This window comes from Pseudophryne corroboree, chromosome 9 (assembly GCF_028390025.1).
Source record: "Pseudophryne corroboree isolate aPseCor3 chromosome 9, aPseCor3.hap2, whole genome shotgun sequence".
Classification (NCBI taxonomy): domain Eukaryota; kingdom Metazoa; phylum Chordata; class Amphibia; order Anura; family Myobatrachidae; genus Pseudophryne; species Pseudophryne corroboree.
This window is the reverse complement of record NC_086452.1, coordinates 419,643,367-419,665,356: the sequence shown is the minus strand read 5'-3', so window position 1 is coordinate 419,665,356 and position 21,990 is coordinate 419,643,367. Positions and strand designations below refer to the sequence as shown.

General features: G+C 45.7%; 1 protein-coding gene across 1 annotated transcript; it reads left to right on the top strand.

Moving 5' to 3' along the window:
* The first annotated feature begins 716 nt into the window (after positions 1-716).
* LOC134957100 (kelch-like protein 10) lies at positions 717-21,493 on the top strand. The gene is made up of 5 exons (XM_063938838.1): positions 717-958; positions 6,921-7,410; positions 8,685-9,302; positions 17,017-17,166; positions 21,068-21,493. The coding sequence occupies exons 1-5, from the start codon at positions 813-815 to the stop codon at positions 21,365-21,367; spliced, it is 1,704 nt and encodes a 567-aa protein (XP_063794908.1). The 5' UTR covers positions 717-812; the 3' UTR covers positions 21,368-21,493.
* Positions 21,494-21,990: the final 497 nt, after the last annotated feature.

Genomic DNA, 21,990 nt, shown 5'->3' with positions numbered 1-21,990 from the left:
TTTTCACATTGCCATTATGGGGTATTGTGTGTAGAATTTTGAGGGGAAAAAATTAATTTATTCCATTTTGGAATAAGGCGGTAACATAACAAAATGTGGAAAAAGTGAAGCACTGTGAATACTTTCCCGAATCTGGATGCACTGTATATGGATTTTCCCCCATTGTACAAAATGCCCAGTATTTATACAGCTAACTAAGGGGTCTATTTACTAAGCTTTGGACGGAGATAAAGTGGACGAAGATAGTGGCAGTTGTATTAAGCCTGGAGAAGTGCTAAAGAAGGGATAAATGGAAGGGGATAATGCACCAGCCAATAATTACGGGTTTGAAAAATGACAGTTAGGAGCTGATTGGCTGGTGCATTATCACCTTCCACTTTTTACTTCTTTACCACTGCTTTATCACTTCTCCAGGCTTAATACATCTGCTCTATGATAGTACCAGCCAATGAGCTCCTAAATGCCATGTCACAAGCTGTGTTTAAAAAATGACAGGAGCTGGTTGGTTTGTACTTTATCTCCATCTAAGGCTTAGTAAATAGACCCCCAAAGTAGGATATAGAATAACTATTAGGAAAATCAGAAATTTTTTCGATCATCGCCCATCATGAAATCCCTCCTTCACTTGGTCCTGCAGAATGTATACGAAGAGTTCCTATGGTTATCTACATTATGATGTCACCGTAGAACCTCATCACCCACAATATTCCATGACAGTTGGTGGGAAGGAGAAGATGCTGGGATAGCACAGGTTATCCTCAGACGGTGTAGTGGACAAGGAAAAAGACACCTCAGTACCCCAAACCAGCAGCATGAAGCGCAAAATAAGCCCTATGGCCTTCTCTATATTTAACGAGTTGAGACTGGAGGGAAAACTGTGCGATGTTGTAATCAAAGTCAACGGACATGAGTTCAATGCTCATAAGAACATTCTTTGTGGCTGCAGTCCTTATTTTAGGTCAGTATATATAGTGACTTGTTACAGTAAGTAGCAGAATCTTGTGGAGGACCGTGGACAGGCAGTCCCATTTGGAGGTGTGGGACTGCCATTGGCAGACAGCTGGCTTCCTGTAGAAAGCCACTCCCTGCCTAGCTGGCTTCTATGGATTGCAGCTGATGCAGTCCATAAAACTCGGGGTTTACGCATGCACACTCAAGCCTCTGCACTCTGCGCCTTTCAGCTCTACTGCGCAGGTGTCGGGACCCAGGACACGGGAGTCGGACGGTCCTCACCTGGCATAGCGCCAGCCCCCCACCTAAAAAAGGTAGGAGCAGCCGCTGAGTGCTACTATGTATTAAACCTTATAGAGTGATAAAATGGAGAGAGATAAAGTACCAGTATCAGCTGACAGGAGCTGATTGGTTGATAGTTTATATCTTTCCACTTTATCACTCTCTAAGGATTAGGAAATCTGCCTCTCAGAGGGTAAATTAGCACTAGGAAAATCATTAACAATAAGATATAGGTATGTGGGGTCCCGCTCTTCTCCCTGTCCTCCTTTCCATCCTGATTTTAAAATTTGATGTGGAAACATGGAAACTGAGTGTAGCCAGCCCATACTAACTAGACTTTTTGGAGCCCTGTGCCGAAAGAGAATTGGTACCCCCCCAACCAAAAATAGTGACATAAGGCACATGTCCTCATGAGAAATGGCATGACAAAATTGATCCCAGAGAAGGCCCATGCTATGATGGCCCTTCCCACATTTTATATATATATATATATATGTTATATACACATTTATAGAACACTGCCAGAAAATGGAGTTGGACACAAATCCTCTTTATACCACGTTCATGCACTTATGGGGTCATTCCGAGTTGATCGCTCGCTATCTATTTTTTTCAGCGCTGCGATCAGATAGTCGCCGCCTATGGGGGAGTGTATTTTAGCTTTGCAAGTGTGCGATCGCATGTGCAGCCAAGCGGTACAAAAAAGTTTTGTGCAGTCTCTGAGTAGCTCAGAGCTTACTAAGCCACTGCGATAACTTCAGCCTGTCCGGTCCCGGAAATTGACGTCAGACACCCACCCTGCAAACGCTTGGACACGCCTGCGTTTTTCCAACCACTCCCTGAAAACGGTTAGTTGACACCCATAAACGCCTTCTTCCTGTCAATCTTCTTGCGATCAGCTGTGCGAATGGATTCTTCATTAAATCCATTGCCCAGCTCCGATCCGCTTTGTACCCATACGACGCGCCTGCGCATTGCTGTGAATACGCATGCGCAGTTTTGCTGAGTTTTGACCTGATCGCAGCGCAGCAAAAAATAGCTAGCGTGCGATCAAGTCGGAATGACCCCCTTAACTTGAGAGCACGTTGTTATTCAGCTACAGTACCCTTTTTTTAAATAACACATTTCAATATACTGCCATACCCTGGATTCATACCCATAATATGTTGCATTTTAGTCAAACTCATTGATCTATGTGAGATTTCTAACTATAAACAGCATTGCAATTGTGCAGATCTATGTAGTGTGCACTGTGCAGCCACACATCCAATCCCTTGCAGCCACACACTACATGGATATGCTCAGCTGCAATGCTAATCTTTCTTCCATAAAGTACAAGGTACGCATCAAATAGTTAGAATTTTCTAGCTTTCTATGTAAGGGCAGATAGCTCAATGAATAGAGTGTCTGACTGCTATGCCACAGACAATGGGTTTGAATCCCGGGTATGTCAGCATCTTGAAAAATAATAAAGGACAGTAAGACTGAATAACAAAGAGCTCTCAAGTTAAGTTAATTAATTTTGTATAGGTACTAGCAATGGAAGGGGGGGCAGGGATAGGAGAAAGGGTGGTCAGGAGATGCTGGGCTTCAAAAAGGGCGGAAGCTACAAGTGAAAGTAATTAAAACAGACAATTAACAAGTGTTGCCAACCGCACCCCCTACCCTCCAGCGCTATGTGCAGTGGCACACTCTGAACGTACTGTACCTAGTTACAGCCCTGAGCCAGACATGCATGAGCTTTATGCCTATGTATATTTATGTTTATAGCAGTCATTTATTATGCAAAGTGCATGTACATAAGGGGCTGCTATCACACTCAGCTTATACCATTGTGTTGACTTCTGCTTGCTAGTAGTTTTAAACATCTTAACGGCTGATGAATGACCTTGTGCATGAATCAATAACCCAAACAATTTATCTTACATAAAATAACGATACGGAGACTAAAGTCCCATAGGACGGGGGGGCGCTCATTGAGCAACGTGCTAGATTGAGCCAATCTAGCACCGGCAATAGCGATGCGAGGGGCCGCGCATCACTATCGCTGTGGGGGGTACACACAAGTGATCTGTGCTGAAAATCTAAGCAATCTAGTCAGATTGCTTAGATTTTAAGCATGGATCTCTCCGTGAGCACCCCCCTTTAGATTTCGCAGAGAAATGTTAGCTGATTTATTTAAACCATTATAAACTTTAACTAGCTGTAAAGAAAATGATTAGATAATGGTGTCAAAGAAAGAATGGCTAGAACTCATTCCCCAAACTGCAAAACTGCAACACACTTTCCAAACAAACTAACAACAAAACGGTATCCACTCAACCTTCTACCATGACTATTCGTCTGGTTGATGTCACTGGCCCCGTCTAGGTGGTCCAGCCATTATACACAGTCAACGAAGGTGAGCGCACCAAACAACTATGAATCAATCAACAAACAATCCATCTATGACCTAAAACAGATAACCTGACGTTCTTTCCCGCCAAAAACAGCTAACGCAAAAGCTACCCACACACAAAAAAAGGGAAGGAAGGGCGGGAAGACCAGAAAAAAGAGGCTGACTCCTCCTCCACCTAGCCCTAAAGAATGAAACAACCCTCTCTATCCCTGTATCCCTATTGGATCATCCTATCACCTGATACCCACAATGCCATTCCCAGCCTCAGATGTTTAACCCTCTCCATTCCTATTTAGTCACTACGCTCCTCAATCACCCAACATTCCTGAATTCCATAGCGGGACATTTCTAAACTGGTGAGACCCAACTCTCTCATTCTATTTTGACTAATGCCAGCGACTGTATCCCAGCAGTCTCCTCCTGGGCTTTAGGTGGGAGCCTAGAGTGTTTCATGGATCATCTGGCGCAGGGACGATTTTAGGCATACATTGGCTACGCAGCTGAGTAGGGCGCTACATAGAGGAGATAGCCCTGCCTCAGCTGCACCAGCAACATTTTACCATGTCTGCCCCCCTGGGTAGTGCCTGCTCAGAGATTCGCACATCAGGAAGTGTTATTGACACCTGTGTCCGACATCACTGCCGCCGAGAGTGGTGAGTGGGTACTAATCAGGGCTGTAACTAGGTGTGCCGAGGGGGCACTGCACATAGCAATGCAGGGTTGTCAGAAGTTGTTAGTCATCTGTTTTAATTACTTTCACTTGCAGCTTCCTCCCTTTTTGAAGCCCAGCATCTCCAGACCACCCTTGTCTCCTACCCTGACTCCTTCGGTTGCTAATACCTATACAATATTCATGAACTCAACTTGAGATTTCTTTGTTATTCAGTCACACAGCCATTTATTGCATTTCAAGATGCTGACATACCCTGGATTCAAACCCACTGCCTGTGGCATTGCAGTCAGACAATATATTCATTGAGCTTCCGGCCCTTGCACCGGCCCTTGCACAGAAAGGTAGATAATTCTATGTTAGAGAAATCTTACTTTTCGAAGCTTGCCTTGTACTTTGTGAAAAAAATAATCAGCATTGCAGCTGAGCAGATCTATGTAGTGTGTGGCTGCAAGGGATTGGATGGGTGGCTGCACACTACATAGATCTGCTCAATTGCAATGCTGATTTTTTTTTTTTTTTTTTTTACAAAGTACCGGTAGTTTCATATGGTGTTCATAGGGCCTAATTCAGGTTGGATTGCAGTGTGCGATCCATCCGGAATTATTGAGAAAAAGATGCGGTCGCATGCACAGCGAATGTCCTGCGCATGTATGATGCCCCAGAATTGTGCCCCTGACCCCTGCTGGCAAACCTGCAGCAAGGGATGCCTGCAGGGTATCAGCTAACCCAGGACTGGGGGGGTTAATAAACTGCCGAGTGGGAAAAGAGATCCCGAGGATTGGCCGGGCCGGAGCGCGCTAGAGCAGAGGCGGGGGTTGGAGCCCAGTGTGTAGAGAGAAGAGGGAAGAAGCAGCCACGAGGAGGAGAAACAGTCCAGCGTGAGCACTACCGCTAAGAGCCGCCGGGATAGTGCCGCGCTGGACAGAAGAAGCCGGAGAGTGACGTTGTGCCCGGCCGCCGGGCAGAGAGAGAGGGTTACACTGCTGCCAGGGCTAGAGGCAGGCGGGGAGGCAGATCACGCTACCGCCGGCCGCCGGGGACAGTGCCGCCGGGGAGGAGGAGAGCCGCCAGTCACATCCGCAGCACAGGGGCGGACAGGACGCGTTACCGCTGGCCAGGAAAGGAGCTAAGCGCTGCTGACTACCGCCGTTGTGCCAGAGGAGCACCGTGGGAGCCGCAGCACAGGTCAGCCGTATTGCCCAAGCAGACAGAGGAAGGAAAGCTGGAGAGAGGAGACATCACCAGAGCACAGGTAGTTTCTCCCCCCAGCACTAAGCACTAGCAGTACTCCAACCTTCCCTTTTCCCTTGCTGATCAAAGAGACAACCCCCCAGCAGCAACAGAGACTTTATCAAAGGCAGTACCCTAAGTCATCACCGTGCCTTGACGCACAGCTTACACGTGCCGCAAATTTACCTAACTAGTCATCCCTTCCTGCAGTGACTTCACTGTACGAACTCAAGTTTGAACTCTCAGAATTTTGTGTAGGGTCAGAGACTCCCCTTATTGAGCTCATGGTGCCACCTAGTGGCTTGTTGGTATACTGTTTGCATATTCATGAAACCGCTTTTCTAAATGTCCGAGTGTTGAAGTTCCGAAATGCACTTGTGTTGATGTTGCGTTATGCTTATGTCCACCATGTCAATGGTATGTTATCAAAGTAATGTGCCTTATTGAATTGTACTAAATTTTACCCAACGGTAAATCAAGTCAAGTGAACCGGTGACTAAACCCCGTTTGCAATAAATCCTTATCACCGTGTCCTACGATTGCGATCCTTGTGCACTTTGGGGGGTGTTGTTCGTACTAGGGTATCTCCGTCCTTCTGCCCAGGTTCAATACAGGTGTTCTACGCAGATTTCGGCAGGCGTTGCAACAAGTAAGAACTGGATGACTAGACGGGCCGCAACCGGACAGACGTGAGAATCCAGGTACGCCCTGATATTACACATGCTCCCGCATTTTCTGCGGGGGTGCCTCAGAAAATGTGATTGCCTCTGCCTGTCAATCAAGCAGAGGCGGGGAGTGGGCGACTGGCAGCATGCTGGACGGCCTTGATGTAGCAATTTGCTATCCTTACTGAATTAGGCCCATAGTTTTTATACAGGATCAAATAGCTTAATAGCTACTAGGGTCTTTGACTGGAATGCAACAGGTTATAGGTTTGAATACTGGGTACATTGAATGTGTTACTTAATAAAGGGTATTGTAACTGAATAGCAATGAGCTCTCAAGTTAAGTGCATGAAAGTGGTATAAAGAGGATTTGTGTCCAAATTCCTTTTCTTGAAGTGGTCTATAATTGTGTGTGTATTACACACACACACACACACACACACACACACACACACACACACACACACACACACTATTGGAAAAATGGGGGGAGGGCACCATTTCTCTCTCGGGCACAGGGCACCAAAAAGTCTAGGTACGGCTCTGGTACTAATTACCCGTGCCTGATATAGGGGCCGGGGAGGAGTGAGTAAGTCCGCCGCTGCCCCCCATACCCTATCAGGTGTGTCCACCTACTGGTACTGCCATAATAGCATGATACAGAATGCATGATGTGTGGGACAGTTACAAAGTAATAATGCTATTCCTCTCCTCCTGGCAGAGCTCTGTTTTCCAGTAGTTGGAGCAACTCAGAAAAGAAACTATATAACATCCCTGGCATCTCCCCGGATATGATGAGACTAATCATAGAGTATGCGTACACCCGGTCTATGACCATCACCACCAACAACGTGGAGGAACTCCTCATTGCAGCTGACCAGCTAAACATCATGGGCATTGTACAAGCTTGCTCCGAGTTCATGATAGGCCAACTGTGTTTGGAAAATTGCATTGGCATTTGTAAGTTCACAGAATATTATTACTGCCCGGACCTCCGACAGAAAGCCTACCTGTACATCCTGCACAACTTTGAAGATATAGTGAAGACCTCACACGAGTTCCTGGAGCTGTCAGCGATGGAGCTTAGAGACTTCATAGAGAAAGATGAGCTGAACATTAAGCAGGAGGACGTTCTGTTTGAGGCCATCATTAAGTGGATTGACCATGATACAACAGCACGGAAGCAGTTTATCTCCATCCTTCTCTCTGAGGTATATCCATCTTTCTCCCAATTTGTTCCCGCTAAGCTGCGTGATCTGGAACTGGTACTGCTAAAAACTTTTCAAATTTAAAAAATAATCCATTGTGTGGGGTTGCACTGAACACCACATTCACAACATTTATTATTTATTATTCACGTGCAAAAGTCGAAAGCGTGCTGTTTTTCTATTTGGACAAATGCGCATAATAACCAGGACCTCCTGATTACCAATTCAGTTATCTTATTTACTTTTCTGTATAATCAGCGTAGAGGTACAAATTTCAGTTCGGGGGACGGTTTCAGTGGTGCATGCAGGGGGGTTCTGAGCACCTAGAAACCCTCCCTGACTGCCCACAACTGGAGCGCTGCCCCCTCACAGCATAATACTGTGACTTGCTGTGTCATTTTGGCTCCATTCCCTCCCATACACCTGGTCCGTTCAAATCTCAGTGACCAGACTGAGACATATGTACTAACTGTAGACGAGAGTTGACAACCTGATTCAGAGGTGGTCAGAGTAGCATTCGCTATTGTGATATTTTTGGGATTCGCAACTGTGGTAATAGGAAAATGCTTTTTTGTGTTTTCTCCTTGCAGCAGAGAGTTCAAGCCCTGAGACGCCTACTTTCACTGCCTGTGGAAAATGTAACTGCTTCAGTGGTTCTGAACACTTTACCAACAATGCACCATTGCAAGCACCACTGACATCTGCTAGAGCCTATGGGCTGCTCAGTGTTTTCATCACAAATTCCCCTAAATATGGCCTCGCATTTGGGAATACAGCCGTGCTCACTGACACACTTGTGACACTCCCATGACAAGCCCATGACACACCTTTTTGTGCAAACACTTTGGGCCACCTCCTAGTCTCCGCCCCGGAAACACCCATAATTGTGTGCCACCATCTCCACTGCAAGCGTCTCCATACACAACAGCAGTTGAGCTATTTTTTTGCTACATCGATGTGTGAAACCTCCAGAAAATGATGCATGTGTACCAATGAGTGTACCTAGAGACTGCTGTTGTGTATGGCGTTTCTTACAACTCCATACACAACAGCAGTCTTTAGGTACACTCATTGGTATACATGCACCATTTTCTGGAGGTTTCACGCATCAATGTAGCAAAGAAATAGCTCAACTGCGCAAACACCAACATTGCATCCAGTTTTTTTAATCAGGCACAAAATGTGTTAGCAATTTTTCCCTCATCCCTCACATTTTCCATTGTATGCATTGTATGTCTACTAATGTGCAACTTATGCAATGTTACGTTCCTCGCTAGGTTCGTTTGGCCTTAATGAATCCAGAATACTTCATGAACAGCATCAAAACCCACGACTATGTAAAAAATAGCGAAGAATGCAAGACAATTATTATTAAAGCTCTCACAGATATGTATGACCTTAACATGCATGGCGTCATCAACTATGACTGTACAAAACCGCTGACTAGACCACGCCTCCCTAATGCCATCTTATTGGCTATTGGTGGCTGGAGTTCTGGTTTTCCGACAAATGCCATTGAGTCTTACGACGCCCGTGCTGACAGATGGGTTAATGTCACATGCCATGCGGAGACCCCCAGAGCCTATCATGGAACGGCCTACTTGAAAGGCTATGTGTACATCATTGGAGGGTTTAACAGCATGGACTACTTTAACAGTGTGAAACGCTTTGATCCGTTCAAGAAAATATGGCAGGAAGTGGCCCCGATGCACTCTAAGCGATGTTATATCAGCGTCACCGTCCTTGATAACCACATCTACGCTATGGGTGGCTATGACGGCCATGTTCGGCTAAATACTGCTGAGCGTTATGAACCAGAGAACAACCAATGGACTATGATTGCCCCTATGCATGAGCAGAGGAGTGACGCCAGTGCTACCACGCTCGATGGAAAGGTAAGAAGATAATGCCGTTCCTGCACTAGGCACTTTCAAATTTACAAGATATTATGGCTTCTGCTTTCATCCATTTTCTATGGCTGAGATGGATCAATTTTCCGTCATCTCTGCAGTTTAATAATTGGTCACCTGTTGCTTTGTGAGGGTCGATTTTGATGGTTTTGCATTGCATTCAAATGGGAATATTGGACACTTTGTCTGCATTGTGGTAATCTGTAACCCTGCTTTAGGCAAAATGCCAGGAGCTGGAGGCACATTTTGCCATCAGTGACCCAAGAGCTTTATATATTCAGCTCTAAACTGTCAAGAAGATAAGGACCTTTTATATCTCGGGTGTTTGTTGGACTGGTAGATGGATAAGCTTGAGCGGAGCGGGTTGTCACCAGCCGATGAGTATATGTAAGTACCAAGTAGCAGTGTAAGATGATGGAACAGAGGTTATATTAACAGGTAATCACAGGTCTCAAGGTATTCTTCCACTGCGGCACTCTATAACACAGTCTCACACAGTTCATGCTCAGTAATAGCCTCGGCGGCCATCTTAGTACAGGGAATGAAGCTTCCCTTGGAGTGTAGCAACATGTAGTCTGCGTAGTAGCACACTCCATTGAAGAGGAGTGACTAAGCTGTAGTGAGCATTTTCATGTATCCAGAAATCTTTGAGGGCGTGTCCACTTGTAGAAAAGTGTTAAGGCCAGTACTGACGGGAGAGATGTGTGCTGAGCGATCTTAACACAGGCCGCTCAGCACACATCTCTGCCCTGCTCAGCACAGCGCGCTGTGCTGAGCGAGGGGGGGATGACAACAGGGGTCCGCTCACTTCACACAGCGCTGAAGTGAGCGACCCGCTAGATTGAGCACCGGCGATAGCAATGCGTGGGGCCGCGCATCGCCATCGCTGGGGGGCATACACACAACAGATCCGTGCTTAAAATCTAAGCAATCTAGTCAGATTGCTTAGATTTTAAACACGGATCTCTCCGTGTGTACCCCCTTTAGGGCTTACTGGACAGCTGCTTTTGGAAGTGGCGCCTCAGATTCCTAATTTGTACTGAGCCATTGCAATTATTGATGAATAGGCAGTGTCAAAGAGTGCCTTACATTTATCTGTGTAAATAGAAACACACACCTTGTATTGGCAGATGCCTACAAGTTGGTATGTGCGTAGCAGATTTGAGCAAGAAAGTAAATCAACTCATTGATGCCAAACCAGAGTAGGTTTTATTAAAAAATAACAGGATACAGGTGATAAGTGTACATCTGTACAGCACTGTGATGTTTCAGTAACACAGTGACAGGCTTGGGCACATGCAGACCATTTTTTTGAGCCAAGTAAACAACATGCACCTGCAGTCTAATCAGTCTGACCTTTAAATCTGGTGACTTAGACATGTGATGTTATTGAGACCGATGAGTCAAGTCCAATAATACAGATATGTGATGTGGCTGATGAGTCATGTACAATAACACTCAGATAAGAAACAGCTTGTAGACTTTTAACCATTTAACTACATGTCAACACCATATACTCAAACAAAACACATACATTTTATATTCTTACTTCATTGATTGACTTATTCAATTATAATTCAAATCTGCTTGATATACTATTTATTAAGAATATCCAGTATGTCAGTGGTTACCCTGAGAAGCTTCTTGAAGACCCTGGTCTGAATACAAAACAACTGTCACTATAAAAATAAATAAGTAAATAAGGGTTTGGAGAAATTGACAATTTAATATGGTTGGGAACCTTCTCTGGTACAGTCAAAACAATGGAATTAAGTTGAGCCAATCAATGGTGCAAGGCCCGCTCGAGTGAAGTTTCTTCACTCCCTACATCACCCGGCGCCATAGCAACGCATGCTAATATGGACAATCTCGTCCATATTGGCCTGCATGCATAAGCGACGGCGCACCAACGATGAACGAGCGCAGGGGCGCGCATTGTTCATCGTTGGTGCCTACACACTGCACGATATGAATGAGTTCTCGTTCATTAATGAACGAGAACGTTCATTTCGTGCAGTGTTATTTGTCAGTGTGTAGGACCCTTAAGTCTCTTGCGATTGGCAACCTATGTGTACTGTAGGAGCTAATATGAAGATACTGTACTTTTATTTTTCCTTGTGTTGAGCTTATTAGTACAATAATATTTAATATTTAGTTCATATATTTAATATTTTAGTTAATGGCTCCCTTATCCATACATGTATCATTATTTCACACTCAGTGACAGGGCTGCCATCAGAAATTGTGGGGCCCTGGACTTCTAGACCAGGCTGGGCCCCCTCCACCCACCACCACCCTCCATCTTCCAAGGCCTCCACAGCAAATATTAAAGATTACATAAAATACAAAGACCACTATAGAACCAGAGAACCTGTGGCTATCCAGCTACTGCAGCACTACAAGTCCTAGCATAGACAGACACAGCTTGAACCCTCTGCAGACCAAGCCCTGCACACACTATTGTTCCAGCCCCCTTCTGCCTTAGTCAGCAATTAAACTTACCCTTCTTCCGTTCCACTCTGCTCCTCTGGCACAGCAACTCCTCTATCTTTCAGTGAGGCAGCGTGACATCATAATGTCACATGCAGCATATAATCAGGAATGGGCAAAGCCTAATATTCTTGGTAAGTGGATATAGATTTTGGCGCCCCTTCGTGGAACAAATAGTTATCTTTTACATAACTGTCATTCGCTGGTTGTGGGAAATATCGGGTGTACAGTAATAATGTAACAATGACACAAAGGAAATTTTAGATCAAAAGCCCCACATGAGAAAAAACACACACATTGGCCACCACATAATAAAAAAAACAACCACATAAAATATGCATGAAGAAAAGAAAAAAAACCATGTAGCCCCCCCATAGGAAAATAATAAAACACACATAGTCCTCCACAGGAAAAGAATAAAAGACACACACAGGCCCCCACATGAGGAAAAAAACACACATTGGTCACCACATGAAAAACAAACACTTAAACGTTGCATGAAAAAAAAAAAAAACATGCATAGGCTTCCACTGGAAAAACAAACAAATACATAGGCAAATATGTCAGACCCACATTGAGTGATATAAATATAATTCAAGCTGAACACCATAACCTCATACTTAATTTCATGGTCATAATGTGAATCCATTTTAATGGAGAAAGCAGATATGTGTGGTATGGGGATGTAGTTGGCATCCTGACGGTCACAATCCTGACTATCAGAATATTGGTGTCAGGACTCAGAATCCCATGGTGATTAGCTTTAGGCTATGGAAGGGGAGGTTAGGATTAGGCTGCCAAGGGGGACTGTTAAGGTAAGGCTGCAGGGAGACGGTTAGGGTTTGGTTGTTGGAGGGGTGGGTTAAGGCTGGGGTTAGCGAAGATTGCCAACATTTTCACAGCAGGGACACTGTTGCCATCATTCAGACAGTGGGGATTCCATACCCAACCCATGGAATGTGCTTGTGCTCCAACTAAACCTATAAGTGTTATTCTATGACATAGGACAATAAATAGGCTGGCAGTAAACAGACTGGTCATAGGGTCTAATTAAGACCTGATCGTAGATGTGCTAAATTTTGCACATCAACGATCAGCTTCCCTGACATGCGGGAGGACACCCAGCACAGGGCTAGTCCGTTCCGCATGTCAGGCCCTACCCCGCCGCTCAAGTACAAAAGCATCACACAGCGGCAATGCTTTTGTACTTGAACAGTAGCTTCTGCGCGAGGGAGCTACTCATCACTTTCTGGGTCGCAGCGGCTGCGTGTGATGTCACGCAGCTACTGCGGGCCGCCCCCCCCCCCCCCCCCCCGCACGGTCCGAGCACGCCTGTGTTGCCCGGACCACGCCCCTAAAACGGCAGCCAAACGCCCCCGGCCCGCCCCCCCCCCCCCACCCAGCGACCGCTTCTGCCTGTCAATCAGGCAGAGGCTATCGCAGGGCTGAGACGGACGTCGGCTGTCTGGCATGCGCCGGCGCATGCGCAGTTCAGACCTTATCGGTTGCTGTGCGAAAACGCACAGCAGAAATCAGGTCTGAATTAGTCTTCTCACCAATATCTTTAGTCCCAGCCTATATATGATCACATGTCAAAGATTAATGCTTTTTACCAAACAGCTAATTCATTTTCCTTACAAAACTAAAATCAGTGCCCCCACAAACTGTTGCAGCACTGTGACCCCACACATTAAATTAGCCCTTTGCAGACATTACACCAGCCCAGTGCCACAAAATTACACCAGCCCTGTTCATCCCCAAATTCTATAAGCCTTTTTCTCCACACATTCGATCAGTCCTATATCCCCCTACATCATATCAGCACTATGTCCCCTAACATATCAACCCTTTGTCCCCTACATCATATCAGCTCTATGTCCCCCTTACATAGCAGCCCTATGCCCCCCTAACATAGCAGTCCTAGGTACCCCTAACATAGCAGCCCTGTATCCCCCTACATCATATCAACCCTGTGTCCCCCTAACATAGCAGCCCTGTCTTCCTACATCACATCAGCCCTATGTCCCCTAGCATATCAACCCTATGTCCCCCTACATCATATTAACCCTATGTCCCCCTACATCATATCAGCTCTATGTCCACCTTACATAGCAGTCCTATGCCCCCCTAACATAGCAGCCCTAGGTACCCCTAACATAGCAGCCCTATATCCCCCTACATCATATCAGCCCTTTATCCCTCTAACATAGCAGCCCTATGACCCCCTACATCATATCTGCTCTATGTCCCCCTAACATAGCAGCCCTAGGTACCCCTAACATAGCAGCCCTATGTCTTCCTACATCCCATCATCCCTATGCCCCCCTAACATATCAGCCCCATGTCCCACTAATATAGCAACCCTATATCCCCTTAACATAGCAGCCCTATGTCCCCCTAACATATCAGCCCTATGTCTTCCTACATCACAGCAGCCCTATGTCCCCTACATCATATCTGCCCTATGTCCCCCTAACTTATCAGCCCTATGTCCTCTACATCATATCTGCCCTATGTCCCCCTAACATATCAGCCCTATGTCACCCTACATCATATCGGCCCTATGTCCCCCTAACATGTCAGCCCTATGTCCTCTACATCATATAAGCCCTATGTCCCCCTATCATATCAGCCCTATGTCCCTTTACATCATATCAGCCCTATGTCCCCTTAACATATCAGCCCTATGTCCCCCTTACATAGCAGACCTATGTCCCACTACATCATATCAGCCCTATGTCCCCCTACATCATATCAACCCTAAATCCCCCTAACATATCAGCCCTACGTCCCCCTAACATATCAACCCTATGCCCCCCTACATCATATCAACCCTATGTCCCCTAACATATCAACCCTATGTCCCCCTACATCATATCAGCCCTATGTCCCCCTTACATAGCAGTCCTATGCCCCCCTAACATAGCAGCCCTAGCTACCCCTAACATAGCAGCCCTATATCCCCTTACATCATATCAGCCCTTTATCCCTCTAACATAGCAGCCCTATGTCTTCCTACATCATATCTGCTCTATGTCCCCCTAACATAGCAGCCCTAGGTACCCCTAACATAGCAGCCCTATATCCCCTTACATCATATCAGCCCTGTATCCCTCTAACATAGCAGCCCTATGTCTTCCTACATCATATCTGCTCTTTGTCCCCCTAACATAGCAGCCCTAGGTACCCCTAACATAGCAGCCCTATATCCCCTTACATCATATCAGCCATGTATCCCTCTAACATAGCAGCCCTATGTCTTCCTACATCATATCTGCTCTATGTCCCCCTAACATATCAGCCCTAGGTACCCCTAACATAGCAGCCCTATGTCTTCGTACATCACATCAGCCCTATGTCCCCCAAACATATCAGCCCCATGTCCCCCTACATCATATCTGCCTCATATCCCCTTAACATAGTAGCCTTATGTCCCCCTAACATATCAGCCCAATGTCCCCCTACATCATAGCAGCCCTATGTCCCCTACATCTTATCTGCCCTATGTCCCGCTAACATATCAGCCCTATGTCCTCTACATCATATAAGCCCTATGTTCCCCTATCATATCAGCACTGTGTCCCTTTACATCATATCAGCCCTATGTCCCCCTACATCATATCAGCCCTAAATCCCCCTAACATATCAGCCCTATGCCCCCTTACATAGCAGTACTATGCCCCCTACATCATATCTGCCCTATGTCCCCCTAACATATCAGCCCTATGCCCCCCCACATCATATCAGCCCTATGTCCCCTTAACATATCAGCCCTATGTCCCCTTAACATATCAGCCCTATGTCCCCTTACATAGCAGTACTATGCCCCCCTACATCATATCTGCCCTATGTCCCCCTAACATATCAGCCCTATGCCCCCCCACATCATATCAGCCCTATGTCCCCTTAACATATCAGCCCTATGTCCCCTTAACATATCAGCCCTATGTCCCCTTAACATATCAGCCCTATGTCCCCCTAACATAGCAACCCTATGGACCGCTGACATAACAGCCCTAGGTACCGCTAACATAGCAGCCTTATGTCCCCTTAACATATAAGCCCTATGTCCTCCTAACATATCAGCCCTATGTCCCCTTAACATATCAGCCCTATGTCCCCCTAACATATCAGCCCTATGTCCCCCTAACATATCAGCCATATGTCCCCCTAACATATCAGCCCTATGTCCCCCTAACATATCAGCCCTATGTCCCCCTAACATATCAGCCCTATGTCCCCCTAACATAGTGGCCCTATGGCCCACTGACATATCAGCCCTATTCTCCCCTACATCATATCTGCACTTTGTCCTCCTGATGTATCAGCTCAATGTCCCCTACATCATATCAGCCCTATGTCCCCCTAACATACTGTATCAGCCCTATGTCCCCCTAACATAGCAGACCCATGTCCTCCTACAGTGGGCGCAATCCTGTAGCAGATGTTTCTTCTCATAGCTGAGTGGGTCAAGACAAAGCTGCCTCCCACACCTCGCCCTCCCCAGCCACTCCTCCAATCTTTGCCAATGTATCTGTATATTGAGTCACTCGGGCCAGGCAGTAAGAGAGAAGAATCAGTCTGCATGGACATCAGCAGCCGCATTTGACAGACAGGTCACGGAATCAGCACAGCAACAGTGGGAGATGATGCCCTTACAGCTTAGAGGCTGCTTATGTGTAATGGGCTGACTGGCACTGCGTATAATAAACTTTATTGTATGGGGGCAGGCCGCAGCCGGCATCATGTAGCGCAAACATGTCAAACTCATGGTCATCCAGCTGTTGTGAAACTACAAGTCCCAGCATGCTTTACCAGCTGATCAGTGGAAGGTATGCTGGCAAAGCATGCTGGGACTTGTAGTTTCACAACAGCTGGAGGGCCACGAGTTTGACATGCCTGATGTAGCGGCTGGTAGGATGGGGGCCCTTGCTTAACATTGTTGCACAGGCGGTGGGAGGATGGGGCCTCCTTCCACTATGCAACAGTAGCGGGGGGCAAGCGGGAGGAGCAGGCCACGCCCTCCCCTCTCTGTCAGAGCTTCTGGTCCGGGGACAGTAGTTTGACAGTAGCCCCCCCCTGATGGTGGCCCTGCTCAGTGACACACTAGAATGGATGTGTTCGGTAATGCAAATCATTGATGCTACTTGTAAGTATAGAAATTGTCAGTGTTGTGAATATGTTTTTTGAATCATTTGTTTCTGTGCAGGTCTATATTTGTGGTGGATTTAATGGTATGGAATGTTTGTTCACTGCTGAGGTCTACAGTCCTGAGATCGGGCAATGGAACATTATCGCCCCAATGGAAAGTCCACGTAGTGGCCTTGGAGCTATTGCCTATAGAGACCAAATTTATGTGGTAAGATGGAAATAATATTAAACACTAGTTTATATATCATAGTCTGCTACATAAACCCTACCCTAGGTCCATCAATCATGAGAAAACTTAAGGTCCATACACACTTGACGATGCACACATCGTTAACGACCGTCGTTAACGACTTCCCTTGAACAGCTGAGCAAACGACATGAGCATACACACTACCAACGACCAAAGACGAAAGACCAAAGACGAAAGACCAAAGACCATAGACCATTCATCGTTGAAGCATCCAAGCTGAACAGTTTATTAAAATAATGAGCTGGGAACAGGGCTGGTGAACAGTGGCTTGGTCGTTGGTCTTTCACACCATACACATTCAACGACGTCTCTGGTCGGTAACGACCATAGTGGAAATTGAGCATACATGCTCCACAGATAAGCGAGGGTCGTTAACGTGCCGCGGGGCCGCGCATCGGTGGTCGTCGGATGCATACACACTTGACGATATAATGAGCGACGTCGTTGATGAGGGCTGAAATGAACGACGTCGTTCATTTTATCGTCAAGTGTGTATGGGCCTTTAGGGTTACACCACATCCATGCAATGCAAAAGGTGTTGGCCATTTAGAAAATAGGCTTATGGTTTACAGCTGTTGTTTGGCCGCCACTTGTATGTAATGACTCTCTTTATTTTAGCAAATCATTGGAAAGAGGTCATAAAGCTCTAGAACAACCTAAAGTGGTGGACACTTAAAATGGCTATCCTAAAGGGGACCAATCAGAAGCTGCAATGTCCATGATTGTGGATTCTCATTGGTTCTCCAACTCACCTCTCTGTGCCAGGGCTAAGACACTTACCATGTGGCTGCGGGAAGTATTAGCTCCAGGTCGCAGTTCAACTGTATGTAACATTTGGCTAATTTCACATAAAAATGGTTGTGTTCACTCTCATTCATCATTACCTTCATGTTTGCAAGCATAACACGTAGCTGTTTGAACTTGCGTTTACAGTATTTAAATTTGAAGGTGCTTTAATAAAACAAATCTATATAGCTGATAAAGAGGCAATTACTATATATTTTCATAATATTTAAAATTTTCAGCAGTACTAGCTTATACAGTATGTGTCACCTTTTTATACCCAGATCATAAGTCCAAGTTGGAGCTTTGGGGAAATCCTATTAGGCCCGGTAAAACATCGGGTGCGAAAAACGTATGTTTTTCGCAATTTTTTCCGATGTTCCACCGATTTTCTTTTTTATAGACTATTGCCTGTAAAAAAATGCCCTTTCTCCCGAAAACACACAGGTTCAGTGAAACCTGTGTGTTTTCGTTAGAATCAGCCCTGTTTTCGCACGGAAACGGGGCTGTTTCTGGGGATTTGGTTTTGCTTGCCTGAGGCAGGCGAAACAAAATTCACGATAACTAGGACGACCTGCAGCATCCCATGCAGCAGCAGCAGGCTGGGACTACAGGCATCCGGAAGCTGTCCTTGGTGCGGTGACCCCCAGCAGAGAAGCCGGGGCAGCGCCGTGACTGCATTCCCCCTCTCCTCTGCCCCCGGCAGCCGTCGCATGACGGGGGAGCGGCCATGTGACCGGGAGAGCCGGAGGAGCAGCGTTGCACCGAGTGCTGTCAGGAGCCGGCACCCTGTGCTGCTCGTGCTGGCTTCTCTGGGGTACTAGGATAGCCCGGCCGGGACAATTAGCCCCGGTAAATTACCGGGGCTAATTGGATACCCCCCCAGGGATGGGTGGTTGCAGTGCCACCATGGCCACAGAGGCGCCAAGAGGAGAGGGCATTCTTTACTTGGGCCCCGGCTTGTAGGAGGGGCCTGGCAGGGAGTGGGGGGGGGGGGGGGGCAGGTCCGTAACAGGCATCTCTGCGCACATTGGGAAGGGAAAAGGAATATACAGCTGCTGCAAGCCTGCAACAGTGGCAGTGATGACCAGTCAGTCCTCTCTGTCCCTGTCCCCAGCAGCCTGAACTCCTTGTGACATCACTGGATCTGCCCCACTACACTTATTGCACAGAGAGGGGGAGGGGACACTTGGACCCAGACCACAGATTGGACACGTCAGTGCAGGTGGGGGTGAGATGGGGCACAGAGAGGAAAGGAAACAGAGAGAGGTGGGCACAGAGCATGGATCAGAAAGGGTACCGGGGCACCGAGAGAGGGAGAGCAGGTACTACTTATCACTGAAGCACAGCAGCCTATCTGTCTAGCCCAGCACACGCTGCAGTGTGTACACGGAGACTGCTGTCACACTCAGAGCCGGCCCTAATCAATATGATGCCCTAGGCAAGATTATGGCTGGTACCCCCTAGCACTGCTGCTAGTTCCACCTCTGATCCTGCACCCCTTTCTCATCCCCATCACCCCTCAGTCATAGCAGTCCTCATTTTGGAGCTGCTACCACCTATATTTTAAATAGGAACAGTACGCATATTCGGTGGCAAGGCCTAAAAGGAGTGTTTTCTTTCGGAAGGGGCATGGCCACACAATAGTAAACCCAATTCAAATTACGCCACACAGCAGTACAACTGTATTCACATTTCATGCAATAGTGTCCCTTATTCACATTACATCACATAGTAGTACCACTTTACCTTATATACATTCCTAATCCCAGTAGTGCTCCTTACTCACATGACATCACACTGAATTTCTCCTTATTTACATTACACCACACCATATTGCTCTTTATTCACATTAGACCACACAGTAGTGGCCTTTTCTATACGTTACGCCACACAGTAGAGCACCTTATACACATAATGTCACACATTAGTAATGCCTTTATATATATATAATACCACACAGTAATGCCCCCACACATTATTAATGTCCTTATAAACATAATACACCTTACACATTATGGCAACCTTTATTAATGCTCTTATACACATAATGTCCCTTACACATCACACATTATTAATGCATTTATACACATCACACACATAATATCTTTTACACATAATACCTCTTACACATATGCCGAACACTATTGCAACCTACCCACACACAGAACTCACACGACCACTAACACTGTGACCTCTGTCTCTGCTTGGATACAGATGTGTCCTCATACATCTTGCCTCAATATACCATGCAGCTCCCGTCCAGCTCTGCATAGTTGGATGCCTTTTTTTTTGCAGAAAATGCATCTTATTTTCATTGCTATGTGACTAGGATGCACAAGCAGCTTCTACTGATTAAAATTATATGTAGCATGCCTATATTATGTGTGCGACTGTAGCTGTATCTGCATACGAAATGCTACATTATAGTGATTTCCAGGAAACCACTGTTATGTAGCATTTCGTATACAGATGCAGCCGAAGTCACACACAGACTATAGACATGCTGCATATCATTTTAATGAGCAGAATCTGCTTGTGCCCCTAGGCATTTGTCTAGTTTGCCTATGCCTAGGACCAGCTCTGGTCACACTGATGATCCCCTCCCTCCACAGCACCGCTTCATGGATCTGCAAATATTGTTTACTATACACACCTCAGCAATTAGGCCAAACTCAAAAAAAAAGTACCAGGCTAGGCTCTCTACAGCCCTGGATGTCCAAATCCCCAATGCACCATGCCATAACTTGTGCCATAAGTGGGCTGAGTCACAAAGACACGATTGGCTGATTCGCCCTACTCAGAGTCTGGGAGGACTCTCTGAAAGTATGCTTTTGCTCTTGTTTCTGAAACCTTACTCTGTCCTGATTTCAGTTCAAACACTACGTTAAATCCCCACAAAAAAAAGACCACATTATATGGTTTTCCAAGCTCTAGCACAAATTTCTTATAGTTCATCACTTAATTTTTTACCATGACGTCCTTCTGGTGGGTGCCATACCTGTATTACTTGTCATTAGGCAGTATATTTATTAAGTTATTGCCAGTATTGAATTACTGCTTATTCTATTTACAGGTCGGTGGTTTTGATGGAGTTAATCGTCTACGTAGTGTTGAGGCTTACAGTCCCACAAGTAACACCTGGCATATAGTACCCTCTATGTTCCATCAACGCAGTAACTTTGGCATTGGGGTAGTGGACGATCGTCTTTTTGTGGCGGGGGGCTTCAATGATTTCACTACCTCCTATGTTGAGTGTTATGATGAGAAGTCAGGTGAGTGGTACGATGTCCAAGACATGAATTTCTACCGCAGTGCCCTCAGCTGCTGTGTGGTGCCAGGACTTACAAATGTTCGGGGGTATACTGTCCGCTAAAAAGAATATGTCAGAGATGAAGTTATGGCCTCAGTGTCTACTAACTGAACGTTTAACATCACTTTTGAAAAGACAATATTTAAAATGTCATCAAACCAACTAATAATAAAAATGTACAATCTCAAATGCTAACATAATTATGTAATTTTTCTTAATGGCTTGAAAGATACCTTGTAATAGTTTGTGTTACCGCAATTTTTTATGTATTTATTTATGTGTGGTATAAACATTAACACAGGATAGGTTGTAACCGTCTGGTGACGAATCTTCAAGGAGTTACTTGTCCCCGTTCTTCTCAGCAGCACTCTCATTACTTCCCACTTCACACCACAGCAGAGAAGTAAAGACCCCCACCCCTTCAGACACAGAAATACCATAAAAGCTAAGATGGGGCTCTTCACTTAAGGTATATATATATTATTTAATCTTCAGGTACTATAAAAACAAACTTTTTTAAGTATAAACATTTTTAACTATAAAACTAATGAAGCGTTACACATATCCATTTAAGGGGACATTATGCATCTGCAACATAAAAAATCACCCTATTATCATGGAACAGTATTTTAACCGTGAAAGGTTTTTTATTTATTTATTTCTTTTTTGCAAAGAATTAAGGTAAA